At 36.2% G+C, this 19,945-nt stretch overlaps 3 protein-coding genes across 4 annotated transcripts; 2 read left to right on the top strand and 1 right to left on the bottom strand.

Annotated features, from left to right (window-relative positions):
- LOC104766393 lies at positions 562-3,720 on the bottom strand. Of its 2 annotated transcripts, XM_010490270.2 has the most exons (5): positions 3,480-3,718; positions 3,296-3,336; positions 1,551-3,080; positions 1,351-1,483; positions 575-1,257 (listed from the first exon to the last, which is right to left on the bottom strand). In XM_010490270.2, exons 3-5 carry the CDS (start codon positions 3,054-3,056, stop codon positions 701-703), a joined length of 2,196 nt encoding a protein of 731 aa, XP_010488572.1. In that variant the 5' UTR covers positions 3,057-3,080; positions 3,296-3,336; positions 3,480-3,718; the 3' UTR covers positions 575-700. The 2 variants fall into 2 exon arrangements, with proteins under 2 accessions (XP_010488573.1, XP_010488572.1); XM_010490271.2 differs by lacking the exon at positions 3,296-3,336 and having other exon boundaries at positions 562-1,257; positions 3,480-3,720.
- LOC104767847 (putative F-box protein At3g19560) lies at positions 11,746-15,175 on the top strand. Its single transcript, XM_010491817.1, has 4 exons — positions 11,746-12,010; positions 13,989-14,424; positions 14,660-14,751; positions 15,000-15,175. The coding sequence occupies exons 1-4, from the start codon at positions 11,746-11,748 to the stop codon at positions 15,173-15,175; spliced, it is 969 nt and encodes a 322-aa protein (XP_010490119.1).
- On the top strand, positions 17,015-19,463 carry LOC104766392 (rho guanine nucleotide exchange factor 8). The gene is made up of 7 exons (XM_010490268.1): positions 17,015-17,421; positions 17,506-17,622; positions 17,718-17,872; positions 17,958-18,032; positions 18,121-18,393; positions 18,466-18,786; positions 18,903-19,463. The coding sequence occupies exons 1-7, from the start codon at positions 17,166-17,168 to the stop codon at positions 19,278-19,280; spliced, it is 1,575 nt and encodes a 524-aa protein (XP_010488570.1). The 5' UTR covers positions 17,015-17,165; the 3' UTR covers positions 19,281-19,463.

The raw sequence follows: 19,945 nt of genomic DNA, 5'->3' as shown, positions 1-19,945 counted from the left end.
GGTTTTTATTATTTTGGTCCAAGAACGTACAGGATAACGTTAATTGATCCCGTAGCAATAAGATTAAAATATATAGTGATCAGTAAACACAAAAACAAAAAGAAGAAATAATAGTTATCGACGTGGAAGTGTTTTGTCGTGACGGGGAGAAGAACTCTATGTGTTGCACCTGTGATGACTGATGAGTGCATTGTTTACAGAGGAAAGCTGTAAGTGGATAAACTTGCCATTTTGGGATTCTCTTCTTTTGTCGTCTTCTGTCTGAGTAATCGAGAATTATAATTAGTTTGTTAATTTGAAGATTTGATAGTTTTGGAATTTTATAGTTGATAAAAGAAAAAAAAAAAAGAGTATGAGGGATACACGTCACGATACTGGGGAGAGACGTGGCGAGTTTGACCATTGTGAGGTTTTCAGTTATATGCTTTGCTGATTACAGCTGTGTGACCAATTCCTTTGCGTCTCTTTCTATATGATTCTAGCAAATTTTGTTTAATAATTAATAGCCAAGTACTAAAAATGGTGAACCCAACATTTTTAGATTGTATGAAGTTTTGTGTATGTTCTTAACTGATATTTGAATTATTTATACTTTATTATTGAACTGGTTACAAAGAATTTAAAAAGTACGAGAATTAAACCTACGAGGTACAAAAATAGAGGAAAGTTTCCTCAGGAAACACATTTATTCTTGGTAAACTCAAGTGATGATTTCTTGAATCAAACCTGACAAGATAAGTTTCTCTAAGTCAACTACAGCTTGGTAAGTTTCATCGATCTGAAACTCACTTCTCCAACACAAGTCCCAAACTCCACTTGTCATCTCAGTCTTCTTATCTTTAAGATCATTCTCCAACACCATGTGAATGCTCTCTTTAACGAAGCTGTTCTGTTCTGAAAACGTGTCTCTGTAACTTCTCAGAGACTCAAACTCATCACAGACTTCCCTTAACAACTCATCAATGTCCACTGAGCCTCGTTGGGGACACATTGGTTTTGCTAGTAGAAGGCTTCTACGTCTGGCGACTTCTTTGGCAAAGTCTAGTGCAAGTCTTTGGTCTGTTGTCACAATGCTAACTCTATTTCGAAAGGCTGATTCTTTGGTGTTGGTGTTGATGTCGAAGAGATCCTCTGCGTAGCTGATAAAATCTGAGGAGCTAGATAGGAATGTTTTAAGAGAGATTTGGGAGGTTTCTGGCTCATGTGAACGCTGAACTGTGGGAGCACAAGATGAAACTTCTCCATTGTCACAATGACCTTTACAAGAACAAAGTATATATGAGGAGACTTTTAAAAAGAAACAAACATTTAAGCATATCTTGAGAGTTGAGAACTGTAGTAAGTAATAACCTTGATTGTGAAACTCTGAAGATGTGGTTTCTTCTGTAGAGAGTTGGTTAGGTGATCCACGCGTGTCCTGTGAAGAACATGAATTATTCTCTGTACCGAGCTCGTTGTCTTGTTTCCGAAGTTTCTTCTTGGCCTAGATGAGAAACAGAGTTAATGAAACTACGTAAGTTAAGAAATGAAAGTATTCATTGATTGCTCACATTTGGTCTATTAGCTTCACCGGACTTCTTTACCCGACTACTACTCTTCTGCTCACCACTACTAGAGCTAGATCTCAACCTGCTGGAACGTCCACTCTTGTTTCTTGATAAGTCTGAAGAATTGTTCGATTTCTTTTGAGTCGCAGTGTTGCTGGGTGGTTTAAGAGGTCTATTCCTGTCTTTACCTACAGCAATATCCTCTTTCTTGACAACAAGCTTTTTGTTAGTTTTGTTGCCACCTTCCATCGGTTTTCGATCTTTTGTTACAGCTTTGGCATCGCTCGGAGACATTGGTTTGATCACCTTACCTTCATTCTGTTCTAGTTTCCGCACCATCTCTTTCGGTTCTTTCTCTTTCTTGGTCATCACACTTAATGGTAACTTCATTTTGTTGTTGCTTCCCTTGGCTAATTGATGATCTTTTCTCTGGTTATTAATCATTCTTGGATGAACCTCTCCTTGCATTCTCGGTTTCCTAGGTACAACCACTCGTTTGTTTCCCGGCTTCTCTTCCATTTCCGGTTGTACAACAACACGCATCGGTCTGATGAGTACTATAGTTGAAGGATTCTCTTCAGGCAAAGTTTGTAAAACAGCTTCTCTTGTAGAGTTGCATCTAACAGTTTCAAGACTCTCCTTCTTATTCATCTTCATCTTCTGCTCTTGTCTTTCTAATGACAGCTTTACGATATCCGCTTTATCGATATGATCCAGGACGCTTTTGCTCTGTTCTTGCGTTGATGATACATCCAAACCCATAAGCCTAGCAATCAAACTTGGAGCTCTACGTGGAACATCAGACGAAGCAGAGGACTTTGTAGAGCCAGAAACCATAGAAGATTGGCTTGAGCTCGTTGACGACGACGCAGCTCCAGAAGAGGAAGCAAAATGATCACTTCTAACAACACGAGTCTTAGTCCCTTTTGTTTGTGACACAAGATTCTGCCTAAGAAAGCTTTCTCTAATCACTTTTCTCAGCTCTTCATAACAATCTTTTGATGCTACATTCTCTTGAACCATCGTCCGTTTCTCAATCCGCTCTCCGAATCTATCAGACATTGATCTCTGAAACCGCAAGTCTCTTCTACCGTCTTTACAAACACTCGGTTTCTGCTTAATATCATCTTCTTGAATACTACTAAGCATAGCTAAAGACTCTTCCAAATCAAGCGCTCCTCTCAACAAATCTTTCGCTATATCCTCAGGCCTAGACGCAGCCTCAAAGCTAAACCCTTTAGACCATGAATCAATCGCAACGTTCAGTTTCTGAATCCCTTTAGATACTCTCAAAAGCTGCATCGACGAATGAGAAGGAACATCCTCGGTACTCTTCCGTGAAGGCGCCACCACCGCCATTTCCGATCTCTCCTTTGCATTAGAAGGACGGTCACATCTACCACGGCTCTTACTCTGTTTCTTAATGGCACCACAGTCAACAACATCTCTTGGATCATCACACATTATAAATGATCTATAAACTCCTGATCTCAGTTTCCCTTCAGGCATTGTTTTTTAAATTATATATCCTCTCTGCAACAACAAAAAAAGGTCAAACTTAAATTAGATCTCATAAACAGTGCAAGATCTTCAACCCTAGTTCTGAATTTTTCGATCTAATACACTAAAAACATGATTCTTGTTTTTTGCTCTTCTTGAATTTAATACAAGAACAAACAAAATAACGAATTTGAATATTCTCTCTTAAGAATTAGAACTAAATTGACACAATAAAACACAAAACTAACCAAATATGGAAGCTTTTGTAATAACCTCAGTTCCTCTTCCTCTGTACCCAAAAAAAAAAAAAAAAAAAAAACTTAAATCTTTACAAAAACTTATTTAAAAATCTCAATAAAGTCTGTGAATTTAGTTAAGAAAATGTAAAACCCAGATGAAAAAATATCAAAATTAGGAAGATTTCAATCAAACCTAACGAAGAGTCATCGCCTGCAAGTAACAAGAAGAGAGAGAGAGAGAGAAATGAGCAGACGAGTCAAACTTGAAGAGAGATCCCAAGCTTATGACTTCGTCGAAGGTTTCGTAAATTTTACACAGATAAGATCCTCTCTGGGGACAAGCTGATTCACTTGTCTTAATGAAAATTGAAATCTAAAGAAAACATTTTTATTTTTATTATTTTTTATCACACTATATGAAGAGATAGGGAAGATGAAGCGAAGCTACACGTCATCATCATCAAGAACGGTGTTTGTAGTTTCGAAAAAAGGACAAAACTACCTTCCGTTATTTTCGAACTAATCAAGTTTTATCTTTATTTCGGTTCTGTTTTCTTAATTTTAGAAGGGAAAAATATACAATTTTGACACAAATTTGACAATTAATTTCTAGATTAACACTCTATTATCCCCAATAACTAGACTGACACAATTTTTAGATAAAAAGACTAAAAACCCAATTTTTTTTTTAATTTTAAACGAAAATACAATATAATATTTAATATTTTGATTTGAAAATATGATTAATGAAAAATATAAAATAATTAAAAAATAGACTAAAAACCCAGAAAATTTGTTTTTTTTTAAATTTAAAAATAAACGAAAATACAATATAGCATTTAATATTTTGATTTAAAAATATGATTATTGAAAAATATAAAATGGTTAAAAAATATGATGTTTATTTTTTTAATATAATTTTTAAAAATAAAGTATGATTTTAAATATAATGTATAAAAATAATATTCAAAAAATTGTTTATAAAACAATTATGTATAAATATATGATTTAAAAATATGAAGTTTAAGATATATAGTTTAAATAAGTTTTATTTAAAATATAATGTATGAAATTATAACTGAAAATAATGTATATAAGAAATATTAAAATAAGATTTATGAAAATATAATATAATATATAAAAATATGATGTTAATTTTTTTAATATGATTTAGGAAAATTAAAATGTATAAAATATGCTTTAAATATATGAGTTTAAAAATATGATTATAAAAAATATAATTAATAAAAATATGACAGAAAAAATATAACGTAAAACAAATTTGTTGTCACTATATTTACATTTTACATCTAATAAATCTGTTATCAAACACCAGATTTTTGAAAGCAAATAAAAAAACTATCATAGCGTAAAAAAACCTACCATAACATATGGTATTCATATATGTCATTTTAGCAATTTTTTTTTAAATGTTATAAATCTGTTATCAAACGACAGATTTTTGGTTAAATTAAAAAATCTGTCTGTAACTTAAAACAAATCTGTTATCACTAGAGGTCAACCTAATAATTATTTTTCTGTAAAAAAATATGTCATGTTACTACAGACATTTAATCAATAAAATAAATCTGAAATAACTGTGGAAAATAAATATGCCAGACATTTTACAAATCTGTCATATATTGTGAAAATCTGTGATGTCTTTATAAATATGTCTGTCATGAAAAAAATATTTGTCATCAATTATAAATTTGTCATAAATGTAGCTAAAAAAATTTGTCATCCAAAATAAGTCTGTCATAAAAAATCTGTCATACAAAAATAAATCCGTTGTGCAAAAACAATCTATCATATACAAATAAATCTGTCACAACTAGTCCAATAGACTTTTGAAAATATTTAGATTTTCTTAAAAAAAATTCTGGGAAGGTAAATTTGACTCTTTTTTTTACTAATAAAGCAAAAAAGGGTATTTTAGGCAAAAAAATAACTCATCTAACCCTCACATGTTATGACTTAGTTTAGTAATTAAACTCTTAATTTGGGTCAATCTAGTTTTTCTATGTAAAATCATTTTGTAATTAACTACATATGTAATCTTTTTCGTATTAATGAAATTATTATTACAGTATTTTAGTATTTGCTGGCGAGAGAATCAAATGTGAGTAGAAAAAACGATTAAGTGAAGAGAATATTCTTTTGATAAAAGAAAAACATATTTGTGGGAATTATAAACTCGTGTTTGGTTTTTATTAATTCTAACAGCTGGGTGCAAAACGGCCGTGGAATGTTGTTACAATGGTATTGAACTAAATTAATTTCACAAATTTGTGATTGTGATTCGTTGTAAATCATGTAGGGTGAAGAAAGAAGTGGAGAATAAAAACAAGAGATGCATACAAACAAAAGACATCAGTAATATTCCTATTTTTGGAGAATTCCATTACACTGACACTTTTTGTCTAGTTTCTCCACAGTTGCAAATAATTTGGTTAGCATTTATTGAAGAAATATCACCATTACTTATCATTTATTAGTATCCAACGACTTGCTAATCGAGTGTGTCATTTTGTTAATTTTATACATCACAGTTTAATTCGATTCGTGTATTTCTTCCATTCCACAAACTACAGTATTGTCTAGTCAATTTTCATTAAATTGGCATTGCTTGCATTTCCAAAACTTTAAATGGGACGATATATTTGACTTGATAAAATCGTTCGAACTAAATAAAGTAGGGACTTTCTAAATTTAATACTAGTAAAGGAATGTGGTTTTTGAATTGAACACATTTATTAGGGTTTACCAAGTATCTTCCAAACATGACCCGTGACAAGAAATCGCAAACATTTCAAGTTTGAATGTTATACATTACCACAAGATTGTAACCTTGTTCTTCCTCAATTAATAAGAAGATGTGTGAGAAGGATCACTTAAAGGAACACAAATTATGGGAATCCCGTAAGAAAAAAAGTCATGTAAGTCAGCCTTTTACAAATTAGGAGTGGTGTTTTTGTTTGTCAAAAAACCTTGTTGTATTGTATTAATGTGTTTTTTAGGTTGTAAGTTACATTGTGTTTGAGTATATATATATTATGGTCTCGGATATAGAGGTTGACCTAATCATCTAAGAGACCGACATTAACTTATATGGGCTATACAGCCCAAGACCCCCCCCCCTCCCCTCAAGGTGGAGTGTGGAGATTACAAACACTGAGCTTGTCCAAAAAATCTTCAAAGTGTTTTTGTCCCAATGCTTTCGTCAAGATGTCCGCGAGCTGAGTAGTAGTGGAGACATGTTGAGTAGCAATGGTACCACGTATAATTTCGTCTCGTATAAAATGACAGTCCGTACCAACATGTTTTGTGCGAGCGTGAAAAACGGGATTGGCAGCAAGCATGATCGCATATAGACTATCAGAGTAAACAGTAATGGGAGTTGTGACTTGGATACCAAGGAAAGGAAGAAGTTGACGAAGCCAGAGGATTTCACTTACGGTGTCCGCCATGGCTCGGTATTCGGCTTCGGTGGAAGATCGAGAAACAACATCCTGTTTTCTTGTCTTCCAAGACAGAGGAGAACCACCGAGCTGTATAAAATAACTAGTCAAAGAACGGCGAGAAGAAGGACATTTCGCATGATCCGAATCACACCATGCTGTTAACGTAAGAGGCGTATTAGCGCGAAGAAGAATGCCTTGACCTGGACTATTCTTTAAGTAACACACTACACGAAGAGCGGCGTCCCAATGGGCCTGTTGAGGAGAAGCCATGAACTGGGAGAGGATATGGATGGCATAAGATAGTTCCGGACGCGTGTTACCAAGATAGATCAGGCAACCAACAAGACGGCGATATCGTGTAGGTTCCGTAACAGAGACCCTTTCGCATAAGCGAGCTTGTGATTCTGTTCCAACGGAAAAGTGGTTGGTCGAACACCTAGAAGACCTGTTTCAGCAATGATGTCGAGAGCATACTTCCATTGACAAAGATAAATGCCATACGGACTTCGAGCTACTTCGAGACCCAAGAAATAACGCAGAACACCCAAATTCTTCATGTGAAAAAAGGAACTCAAATAGTGTTTGAACTCGTTGACGACATGAATCGAACTCCCAGTGATAATCAAGTCGTCAACATAAACCAAGACGTGAAGACGGGCAGTATTAGTAGCCAAGACAAACAAAGAGTAGTCGGAGTAGTCTTGAACAAACCCAAAATTTTTCATGGCTTCAGCTAGCTTAGCAAACCAACAACGCGGAGCTTGCTTTAACCCATAGAGAGACTTGCGAAGACGACACACCTTATTCGGATCACCCGTACGAAAACCAGGAGGAAACTTCATGTAAACCTCTTCATCAAGGTCACCATGTAAAAAAACGTTATGAACATCCATTTGATGGACCTCCCAATCTAAGGATGCTGCTTGTTGGAGGAAAGCCCGAATAGTGATCATCTTGGCCACAGGAGCAAAAGTCTCGGAGTAATCGATTCCTTCTTCTTGGTTATTGCCAAGGACTACAAGACGTGCTTTGTGACGCTGAAGCGTACCATCAGCGTTGAACTTCAAACGAAAAACCCATTTACAACCAATAGCGTGTTTTCCTGGAGGAAGATCTTCAACTGTCCACGTCTGAAGAGCTTCTAAGGCTTATATTTCATCGGTGACCGCAAATCGCCAATTTTCATCAAGAATAGCCTCATTGTAGGTCTTGGGTTCCTGGCCAGATGTAATGGCGAATAAGAAAGCTTGATAAGTCTCTGATAAGGTGTCATGGAGGGTGGAGGCGAGTAGATCAAAGAGGTGACATAGTCCGCCAGTTTCACAGGTGGTCGTTTTGTGCGATGGCCAAACCCGAGCTGTTCTCGTGCCGGAGTAATCTCGGTGGGATTAGACGAAGATGTAGGGACAAGTTGTTGAGATGTGTTGGTTGCAGGAGTAGGAGAAGCATTAACGGAGTCTGGTGTTTCGGTTGATGCAGACGTAGTAGTGTCTGAAACAGAGTCAGGTTCTGACGCAAGAACTGGTGTGTCAGAGGAGGGATGTGTTGAGTCCACAGTCGCAGGTGGGATGGATTCTGACTGAGGAACCTTCGGTGAAATGACTGCTGAAGATGACACAGATTGCTCGTCAAAGAAATCAGGAAATGAGTCAGCAAGAGGAACAATAGACGATGGAAACGAACTAAAGAGAGGTGAAGTAGTTTCATCATCGACAAACGAAAATATCGTTTCACGAAAAACAATGTCTCGAGAAACAGAGACAACACCTGTCTCAAGGTTGTAAACACGCCAACCCTTTTTGCCAAACGGATAACCAATGAAGATCGATTTAGTACCCCTTGTTGCAAACTTGTCACCACCGTGTTTTTGGTTGTGAACGTAACAGAGACAACCAAACACACGCATATGGTTCATTGGCGGAGGGCGGTTGTAGATAAGCTCAAAAGGAGTTTTATCAGCAAGAATCTGTGTAGGAGTGCGGTTGATAAGGTAGCCAGCCGTTAACGCACAATAATCCCAGAACTCTATTGGGAGATTAGCGTGAAACCGAAGAGCACGAGCGATATTCAAGATATGACGATGTTTACGTTCGACGCGGCCGTTCTGTTGCGGTGTGCCAACACAAGAAGTTTCGTGGATAATGCCTCGTTGAACAAAATAATCTTTGAGGCAAATGAATTCGGAGCCATTATCACTGCGAATTGTTTTCACTTGAGCACAGAATTGTCGTGCAAGAAGAGCCAAAAAAAATTTAAGATGAGTAGGTGCGTCTGTCTTTGAAGGTAGAAGATAAATCCAAACTGCACTGGAATAATCATCAAGAATAGTAAGAAAGTACCCGAGAACCACAGATGGCTGAAGTACGATACGGTCCCCAAAGATCGCAATGGATTAGTTCAAAAGCAATACTCGTCTTATTATAACTTAAAGGAAAAGACTCTCTTGTCTGTTTTGCTCGAATACAAACATCACAGGACGTTGAATCAAATTTATTTTTAGAATCCAAAAACTGCAACATATCTAAAACAGTAGAAGAGGGATGTCCCAAACGAGAATGCCAAACTTCTGTAGACGTAGAATCCACATGATGAACAGCAGCTGCAACCTCTACTCTTTTAATAAAATAAAGACCTTGTTGTTCCTCACCCGCACCAATCAGCGTTTTTGTGGTGCGATCCTGAATAATACACAGCCGATCAGTATTTTGGAAAACACAACTGCGCTCTCTAGTCAACTGAGAAACAAAGATAAGATGACACTTCAACTCATCAACAAAGAAAACATTGTGAAGACTTAATGAAGAACCAAAAACCACACGGCCGATCTTAGTAGAAGAGGTGAAACGACCATCAGGAAGCTTGATAATAACCGGTGCCATATCACAAACATCAACCAAATATTCAAGAGAACCTGTCATGTGGTTAGAGGCACCAATATCGATAATCCATGATTCAAAAAAATACATACCCGAGGGAGGGTTAGGCGAGCGAGATTTCTTTTCAGCAAGAATGTTCTGTAGAAGATTCCAATCATCGTTACTCAAACCACTAAGACCAATACGATCAGCTGATGTTAAAGGTGAGGGATTGTTGACCGTAGCAGTGTGAAAAACAGGGTGATGTGAAGGTGGCAGTGTAGAGATAGTATTCACATGAGCTGAAGTTGTGCCTTTGCCAAACATTGAGCCCACGGATGTAGTCGTGACACCACGAGCCGAAGATCCGGAAGTAGTGCCGCTGTTACCTCCAGGCTTAGGACTAAAAAATTTGTCAGTCCACCATTCTGGATAACCAATTTTCTTGAAGCAGTTTTCTCCGAGATGACCAGTGCGACCACATACGTTGCAGATCAAAGAAGTTTTGTTCACAAAAGGTTTTCTTGGAACATTGGTCTGAACCGCAAAGCTTACACCGTCGGACCGTTCTTCATGTATGCGACTCAAAAGCTTGGATTCCTCATCTTGAATCAAAGTGTTATATGCTTCTTCGAGACTCGGTAGCGGGACCCGAGAGAGCAGAGATGATTTAACGGCACCATACAAGGTATCGTCGAGACCCATGAGAAACTGATGGAGTTTGTCTTCCTCACGCTCTCGACGTACTTCCTCCATAGTTTTAGCTTTCTGATAATCAGCAAGATTTCCCCACAACTTAGTCAGTTTACCATAATAAGATTCAATAGCAAGACCTTTTTGTCGACAGTTAGCCAGTTTTGTCTTGAGACGTTGAATTCGTTGTCCGTTCTTCACACCAAACCGTTTCTGAACATGAGTCCAGAGTTCATGAGAGTTATTGAGGTGAGACAGCGAGGAGGAGAGACTTTCTTCAATGGTAAGTTTGATCCAGGACACCACCAGTGCATTGTTTGCGATCCAGTCTTCAAAATCAACATCGTCTTCCAGTGGTTGAGGTATGGATCCGTCGACGAAGCCGAATTTTTTCCGGGCCTGGAGAGCAAGTTTAAGATTGTTTGCCCATTCATCATAGTTTGAACCTCGTAACAGAGGTTTGGAGATTAAAGTGTCGGGATTATCACCGGAAGTTAAATCATATGGTGATATGGTTCGACAAGATTCAGGACGGGATGGGGTTATTGCTGTTGCGAGAGCCGATGACGTAGATGGTGAAGTCGACATCGGTGAAGAGAGAAACGAAAAATTTTGAAAAACAAAGAAAAGTGTTTGTGCGGAATTCTATATCACAAGATTGAACACCTAAGGCCTCTTTGAAGTTTTAGGTCTTAGGGTTCTGATACCATGTCAAGAAACCTTGTTGTATTGTTTACCATGTCAAGAAACCTTGTTGTATTGTATTAATGTGTTTCTTAGATTATAAGTTACATTGTGTTTGAATATATATATATATATCATGGTCTCGGATACAGAAGTTGACCTAATCATCTAAAAAACCGACATTAATTTATATGGGCTATACAGCCCAATATTGTTAATTACTTATTACAACATATTTCCAAAGGATCGATTCAAAATTTGAAGCAAAAGAAAGAGAAGGTGCTTATGCATAAATATATAGTCACATGGTTCTTGCAAAATAGTGACCGCCTTTGTGGCAGCAATAAATGCCCAAAATTCCTCTTTGGTTACGTCGGGGGCAAGTGTGAAATCATTGAAAAACATTTCTTTAATTTTCATGTGCAGTGTTGGCCTTAGATTCACATTGCCTATCGACAAAAGACTTATCTCTGAATGATCTAAGCTCCGACATTCAGAATTTCAAGTTCGACTAGTTAGTTATGAGTTTGATTAATCAGGCATTCGGGCTAATTCTAATCTCATTTTGTTTGTATTTATGAAACACCGATTTTGAGTTCGGTTAATTCTTCTTTAAATTATATACGTACATGGTATATATTATTAGTTATAGAATATGGGCCCAACTTTATAATTTATGTAGTGTAAAACTAATAGAATATATGGGCCTAACTTTATTATTTGTCTATATAAGAAAAGATTCTAACTTTTTTATCTGAAAACAATGACGATCATCTCTGATCTTTCGTGGGAACTAGTAGAAGAGATACTCTCTAGGGTTTCGATAACTTCTCTCACAGCTGTTGGATCCACTTGCAAACAATGGAGAACTCCAATCAAAGATGAGAGCTTTACAAAGAAGCACCTTGGTAAAGCAACCAAGGAGTGTATGATTACAATGACTAGCGAGTATTATTTTCTAATTGATATGTCACAAACGAGATTCAGTCGCCATGACATCAAAGGCTTGTCATCTGTAAAGGAGATAGGTGAATTGCTCTGTCGAGTCAATAAATTTAAAGTAGTCTATCAGTGTGACGGTTTATTGTTATTAGTCACTCAGGAACCCTCAGGGATGGTGGTATGGAACCCGTATTTGGTGCAAGCCAGATGGATCCAACTTAGCAACGATTACCACTTATCTGATTTGTATGCTATAGGATACGACAATAAGAACAACCACAAAATCTTGAGGCTTTTCTATGACGATTACTATCATATTGCAATGGCAAGGCATGAAATCTACAATTTTAAGTCTAATTCGTGGAGGGTTTTGGATATCATTCCTAGTTTTTATAATATATCGTTTAAACGAGGCGTTTCTTTGAAGGGGAATACTTACTTTCTTGCTCATAAAGGGCAAGATTTTGTAATATGTTTTGATTTTACGAACAGAGATATTTGGACCGCGTCTGCATTTGCCGCTTGAACTCAATGATGATGTGATTCTATCTTGTGTTAGAGAAGAGCAGCTTGCGGTGCTTTTTGTTAGGTGTCGGGGTAGATATGAGTTGGCGATATGGATTACAACTAAGATTGAATCCAATGCTATGTCGTGGAGCAAATTCTTTAAAGTTGATATTCAACTCGTGCGTAAATCTTACTTTCTATCTCAGTTTAAAGTTCAAAGTTTCTTCGTTGATAAGAAGAAGAAAAGAGCAGTTGTTTGTGGTAAAGGCTTACATGGTAGGACATCTATCGTAGTTGGAGAAGATGGGTGCTTCGAAAAATTGGATCTCATAGATGTGTTCTCGTATGTTCCAAGTTCGGTGCAGATCCAATAGTTAAGGTCCAGTAACTTAACAACACCTTTGTTTGTTTCTTGCACATCATCTCTTTCTTTTAGTCTTTAATTATTATTGTTTTGAACTGGTCTGGTCAATTGTTTCTAATTACTTTCAAGACCCAAATATGATTTGGATTTTTGTTTGTGTTGTTTTCTTTTTTCTTTTCATAGATGTAAAAATCTCATTAGGAATTAAATACATGTTTTGGTTTTACCAAAAGCTTAATCATATATACTTGTTTTCTTGCCAAAAATAAGGGGGTCACTTAGGTCTTGTTTAGAAGGACCTACTTTTATTCACTCCCTCAGGATTCAAAAAATTCCATGAGATAAGTTACTGAATTCCTTCGAGTCCTCCTTGATTTGATAAGTGTTATACAAATTGGCCTGTCAGTTCTTACGACTGCTGGCTACCGCAAGTGTTGCGTATTCCATATTCCATAGCCCCCTCCCCCAAGAATCCAAGGTGATGAATCTGCCAATAGAAAGGCCGAGGTGTATGTGTACAGATTGCCAGAGTTCCTAAATTATCATGGAATTTTTAATCCATGAATCCAACACACTAAAAACAATAATAACACAATTCATTCACGAGGTCGATTGGGACACTAAAACACTAGTGTGCACGTATAATTTATCTAACGTACGTTCGAGTACTTGAAGCAAAAAGAAGATGGTATATTGTAGTTTTGACATATTGGAACCGAGAAAACTAATGATTTATGAAGAAAGGATTATAAATCTCTAACTGCTAATTCCTATTAGGAGAAATAAAATCTTTGCTCACTGAATACTTGATTTATCATAAAGATCTCGAACTACTAATTTATTTTTAATGCTGGTCATTAGGAAAGATCGTAAAAAGGATAAAAGAAAAAAGGAACAGTAGGTTTCATCTTAGATATTACCATAAACTAATTTGGATCTACACAATTACTAACTATCTTGGGCCTTATTAGTAATTATCAAAACGTAAAAATATAATTTGGAGTTTGGACTCTATGTAGAACTTCAACACAATTATAGTATTTGGGCTTAAACTTTATTTTGTGTCTTCTACTATAAAAAGGAACCGTGAGAGTAAAAAAAAAAAAAAAAACAGAACCGTGAAAGTTAGAAAAACCCTAATTATTTATTTGAGAACAATGACGATCATCTCTGATCTTCCGTGTGATTTGTAGAGGAGATACTCTCTAGAGTTTCGATAGCTTCTCTGAAAGCTGTTGGATCCACTTGCAAACGATGGAACGCTCTATCCAAAGACGGGAGCTTTACAAAGAAGCACTGTGGTAAAGCAATCAAGGAGGAGTATATGATTTCAACGACTCGTGAATCTTTTATGTCAACAACAAGAAGATTCAATCTACATAACATCAAAGACTTTCCAAAGGAGATAGGTGGAATGCTTTGTCGAGTCGATATATCTGAAGTAGTCTATCAGTGCAACGGCTTGTTGTTATTAGTCACTAAAGATTCCTCGAGGCTTGTCGTGTGGAATCCGTATTTGGGGCAAACCAGATGGATTGAAAATAATCACCACAAATCTGGTTCATATGCTATAGGATACGACAACAAGAACTACCTCGAAGTCTTGTGGTTATTACTTGAGCTTGACCGGTAATGCAAAACATGAAATCTATGATTTTAATTCTAATTCTTGGAGGGTTCTTGATACCATTCCTCAGTTTGGTATGTGGTTAAAACGACGCGTGTCTTTGAAGGGCAATACTTACTTTATTGATTGTTTTAGAAATACTTTTGTAATCTCGTTTGATTTTACAACAGAAAGATTTAGACCACGTCTCTATTTACCGTTTGATCCTGGATGTAATGTGATTCTATCTTGTGTTAGAGAAGAGCAGCTTGCGGTGCTTTCTTGTAAGTGTCGGCCGGATCATAGCCAGTGCCGGCTTAAGACATATGCTGGGGGTGCTAGAGCACCGGGTCCAAGGGTCCAAAAAAAATTTTACATGTAACTTTTTTTTTTTTTGAAAAAAATTGTATATGTTTAGGGATTTTTTAGAAAATAGCACTGGGTCTAAGCAAAGTTTGAGCCGGGCCTGATCATAGCTATGAGGTGGAGATATGGATTACAACTAAGATTGAGCCAGATGTAGTGTCGTGGAGCAAATTCCTTAAAGTTGATATTCATTTATGTTTTTACTCTCTATGTGATGGTATTTCTTTTGTAGTTCAAAGTTTCTTCATTGATAAGGAGAAGAAAATAGCAGTTGTTTGTGGTATAGAATGGGTCAAGGATGACTACGAGGAAAGAACTATCATGGTTGGAGAGGATGGGTACTCGAGAGAAATGGATCAGATAAAAAATGCGTTCTCTTATGTTCCAAGTTCCGTGCAGATCCAGTAATTAAGGTCCAGAGCCTGTAGGAGGCAAACAAAAAAGGAGGAGATTATTATTAGTAATATCTTACAATACATCTTCTCTTTTTATCCAATGGTCAATTTTATTTACAAACACTAGATTTAACCCGCGATATATAGCATGCATATAATTTTTATTATTATTTATATTTTATATTGTATTTGTTTGTTAAATATTTGATGTTTTTTCAAATAGATGAATAACTAAATTTCTCGACCATTTGTGCGACTAAATGTTTATATTAATTTTATAACCCACAATATACTTCATGACCATTGTTTGTTATATTTAGTTTGTTTTGTTTAGTGCTTTCAGATTCTATTTTGATTTTTAATTATTATAAGAAAAAGAAGGGATCTAAATACATAATAAGTCATTTATACGCTATGATTAAGTCACTTTTTTTTTGTCAACCATAAAAAAAAAAGAACCCATGATAAAATGAGAATTTAACCCGTGTTAACATAAATTTAATAATATTTTATTAATTCCAACATGTCCACTTTATAACTCATCTACTATATAACCATATTATATAGTATTTTAAATTTTTTAATTTTATATATTCGTAATATTTTAAATTTTTATTAAGTTTATATATATTAATTATAATACTTAAATAAATGTGAATCGAAGTTTTTTTTACGTTAAAAACCAAAGCTCACAGGTTTTGGAAAACAAAATAGGAATCAAATTGTTGTTTCTTTTGTTTGCAAAGGATTCAAAGATAGAATATCTTCAATACATAATAGAAGATGTGGTTAAATATATCATAGTTTTTGTTTTCATATTGATGCTGCTGTATTTTTTTTAGTTGGAATGGTATGTAAAATATTTAGGAAACAAAATCTAAAGTAATGTTATTTTTGGAAATTTTTTAGGGATTAACTTTGTAAATAAATTTTTAAATACGTACAAATATAAGGGTAGAACCCAAAATGTACTTAAAAAAAATGTATATATAGATGTTTTGCTGATTTGAAACTAAAGTTGGGTATTGTATCGAATGACTTAAGTAAGTACATTTAAACTTTGATATATGTTGTTTCATATGTCATTTTTTTTTTTGTCCTTTTCGTATCTGCCTGTCTATTTTCTTGAAGACAACGACAGGTGTTGCGTGTTGCACACCGTTGCTTGCGTTAAGTTTCTGCTTCCCTAAAATGAGAGGGAAGATATGATCTGGTTCTGATATCAACCCATGCATTGAAAGAATCCACGGTGATGGAATCAGCGAAAAGTGAGGCTTAGAAGTGTGTATCCAGATCGCGAGAGAGGAGTGAGCTGAGTCGCTGTAGTCACTTTGGAGCAGCAAATTGTAGTCCCTGGTCTCATCATAGTTAGAAACTTAGAATAGAGGCAGCAGTAGTCTTACTTCAATGCAAAGCAGAATCTGCATCCCTCAAGAGACAAGGCTATATACACTGTTCTAGATAATAGTTGACCAATTCCGACGCTAACCAAAGGTAATTTCAAAAGCGAAATAAACGAAAACTTTATTTAAGTAAGTTCTAAACTCGAAAAATCGCAAGACATAATTTTGGGCCCGGATAACTAAATACTCTATTTGATGAGTGGTACGTAGGTCTCCTCCCATAAGAAAGTTGAATCAGTTGTGGAGTTTTATTGTCTTTTCCGTGCTTCGTGGGACGTCACTATTACCACAAACCATCAGTTTTTATTTCTAAGAAAAAAAAAAGAGAAGATAACGAATCCTAAAAAAAGATTTACTTCCTAAATTTTGATTTACTATTTTCTCATTTGAAATGCTTTTAATTCCTTAAAAATCCAAGACAAACGTTTGTTCACAAGAATTTTGTTTCATTCTCAAACCAAACAAGAGTTTTCTTCTTCTTTTTTTTTTAATGCGTTTAACAAAAATCTTAGAGTTGTATCATCTTTAGCTCAGCTGGATTTTAAAGGAATAAAGGGGTTTAACTTGCGGGGCAAGAAAACAAGCGAACGTTGTCGTACCATGGTTGCAGCGTTGGAACGAAGACTAAGCGCTTCCACATCATTCAACTTTAAAAGAATGTTTGATTCATCTACGACGAAACAACAACAACAATCTCAAACCATTGTCGTGGAGAACGGAGATTCTCATCTTGTCGAATCCAGCACGCCTGAAAGCCAAAACTCCGACAGCTTCGCTGAAAGTCCCGTAGAGAGCAGCCGTCCCATGATTTCCCCTCTTACTCGGCCCGGAAAAAGATCCGACAGACAACAAGCAGGTCTAAACCTTTTTTTCCTTTTTTCTTTTTCCAATATTTTGTTTCTTTAAAAAGAATCACTAATATTCACAAAAAATATTGTAGATATGGAGATGATGAAAGACAGGTTCGCGAAATTACTTCTTGGAGAAGATATGTCCGGTGGTGGAAAAGGCGTATCTTCTGCTCTGGCACTTTCCAATGCCATCACAAATCTTGCAGGTAATATCTTCTTTTCATGTTTCTTCTTCCACAAGTAACTATGAGGGTTTTTGTTTCTAAAGATTGTGTTGGTGGTACGATGATATTATGTGCAGCGTCAATATTCGGGGAACAGACAAAGCTACAACCAATGCCGCAAGATAGACAAGCAAGGTGGAGGAAAGAGGTTGATTGGTTATTGTCTGTGACTGATCACATTGTCGAGTTTGTTCCTTCTCAGCAAACGAGCAAGGAAGGAGTTTGCACTGAGGTTCGGATTTCCCAAAGAACCAAAATACATTAATGTTCGAGCTCTCTCGAATAATTTATAATGTTTATTGTGTTTTTTTTTGTAGATTATGGTGACAAGACAAAGAGGTGATCTTCTTATGAACATTCCAGCTCTTCGAAAACTCGATGCCATGCTCATCGTAAGTGTCTCCATTTGGATCTGTATTGAATATAGCTGTATATTCTAGCGTTTGATGGATTAATGATGATCATGATAACATTTTTCAGGATACATTGGACAATTTCAGAGGACACAACGAGTTTTGGTATGTCTCAAGAGATTCAGAAGAAGGGAAGCAAGCGAGGAATGATCGGTCAAACGACAAGTGGTGGCTCCCTCCTGTGAAAGTTCCTCCTGGAGGTTTATCTGAACCGTCTCGGAGAATGCTTTACTTCCAAAAAGATTCAGTCACACAAGTTCAGAAAGCTGCAATGGCTATCAATGCTCAAGTCCTCTCAGAAATGGCAATACCCGAGAGCTACATAGACTCTCTCCCAAAGGTAAATCAATCAAATTACATTTTTATTTTTTCTCTATATAAATGGCTTCTAAGCTTTCATACTTGTTGACAGAACGGAAGAGCAAGCCTCGGGGATTCGATCTACAAGAGCATAACAGAGGAGTGGTTTGATCCAGAGCAGTTCTTGTCGATGTTGGACTTGTCAACAGAGCACAAAGTGTTGGATCTGAAAAACAGGATTGAGGCATCTGTTGTGATATGGAAGAGGAAGCTTCACACAAAGGACAGCAAATCTTCTTGGGGATCAGCAGTTAGCTTGGAGAAGAGAGAATTGTTCGAAGAGAGAGCTGAGACGATCTTGGTCTTGCTCAAACAAAAATTCCCCGGTCTTCCTCAATCTTCCCTTGACATCTCCAAGATTCAGTTTAACAAGGTAAAATGCAAAACAACGTATAAATTCTTAACTATGAGATTGAGCCCTCATCTACTATATATGCCTTGAGTGACAAGAAACAAAATCTGAACTAATGATTGGTTTAATAAATACAGGACATTGGGCAAGCGGTTTTGGAGAGTTACTCGAGGATACTTGAGAGCTTGGCTTACACAGTGATGTCGAGGATAGAAGATGTTCTTTACACAGATTCATTGGCACGAAAGCAGGGTTCATCCGAAGAAACATCAGATGGTGGGAGAACAACAGAGACGGATTCCGAGTCAGCGGGATCTTCCAACTCGGGAGAAGAAACCGAGAAGCTTGACCCGCACTACTCCAAGACTTTGTTGGATTTCATGGGTTGGAACGATAATAGTTCCAAAGGCGGCGATAAACATACTAAATCGCCAAATCTTACGCCGAAAAAGCTCTCGTACTTGGAGAAGTTAGAGAATTTGAACGGCTTTAGAAGCCCCAAAGATAGACATTAACTAACCATGAAATACTTTTGTAGAGAACATAAAAGAGTAGATAGGCAAAAAGGATGAAAGCAAAGTAGCAAATGAATTGATATCACACCCCCCTTGCTTCCTTCCGTCTTTCTTCCTCGGATAGAGAAGTCTTTTTTAGCTAAGGGGTTTAAAACTCTTTAAAAAAGAAGATAACTATCTTAATTTGTACATGTTTGTGGTTGTTCCATAATCTTTAAATGTTCTCTTAATTTTTTTTTTTTTGACTTTCAATATAGTGGGATATCATCAATACAATAAAACTACAATGTTTCTTACCATAGCATGACACATCAGCCTCAATTTTGAAGCTTCTATTGACACATCAGTTAAAATCATTGACCAATTAAATTAAAACAAATAATACAGATCAGCTTACAAATTGCCACAGTGGACACATAATTGTCTTCTCTTCATCAATCGATTTCAGAATTTCAACCTAACAAAATTGTTTATCTTCTGCGCATCTCAACTAAAACTCTTATTCTTGACAATTCCGACGATCGCATAAGCGTTCAGTGATTGTTTTAGTCTGTCTAACTATGATTCTTCTACTTTTTTTGTTTCTTCTACTTTTTGTTTCCAGTTAACAAAATTCTGTTCTTTTATGTCTCTTAATTTGAGGGATTGTGGAAGATTTCAAAGCT

The sequence above is a fragment of the Camelina sativa genome, chromosome 19, assembly GCF_000633955.1.
Source record: "Camelina sativa cultivar DH55 chromosome 19, Cs, whole genome shotgun sequence".
Classification (NCBI taxonomy): Eukaryota; Viridiplantae; Streptophyta; class Magnoliopsida; order Brassicales; family Brassicaceae; genus Camelina; species Camelina sativa.
The sequence above is the reverse complement of the archived record's forward strand: the minus strand, read 5'-3'. Positions and strand labels throughout refer to the sequence as shown.

Bases quoted from the DNA above. Each gene is read 5' to 3' on its own strand.
- LOC104766393 (XM_010490271.2), bottom strand. From the start codon at position 3,056: ATGCCTGAAGGGAAACTGAGATCAGGAGTTTATAGATCATTTATAATG. The intron at 1,484-1,550 runs GTGAGCAATCAA...TTTCTCATCTAG, and splicing joins GTGAAGCTAATAGACCAAAT to GCCAAGAAGAAACTTCGGAA. The intron at 1,258-1,350 runs GTTATTACTTAC...GTTCTTGTAAAG, and splicing joins TTCAGAGTTTCACAATCAAG to GTCATTGTGACAATGGAGAA.
- LOC104767847 (XM_010491817.1), top strand. From the start codon at position 11,746: ATGACGATCATCTCTGATCTTTCGTGGGAACTAGTAGAAGAGATACTC. The intron at 14,425-14,659 runs GTAATGCAAAAC...ATCTTGTGTTAG, and splicing joins TTATTACTTGAGCTTGACCG to AGAAGAGCAGCTTGCGGTGC. The intron at 14,752-14,999 runs GTCCAAGGGTCC...TTTCTTTTGTAG, and splicing joins TGGGGGTGCTAGAGCACCGG to TTCAAAGTTTCTTCATTGAT.
- LOC104766392 (XM_010490268.1), top strand. From the start codon at position 17,166: ATGGTTGCAGCGTTGGAACGAAGACTAAGCGCTTCCACATCATTCAAC. The intron at 17,873-17,957 runs GTTCGGATTTCC...TTTTTTTTGTAG, and splicing joins AGGAAGGAGTTTGCACTGAG to ATTATGGTGACAAGACAAAG. The intron at 18,033-18,120 runs GTAAGTGTCTCC...AACATTTTTCAG, and splicing joins AACTCGATGCCATGCTCATC to GATACATTGGACAATTTCAG.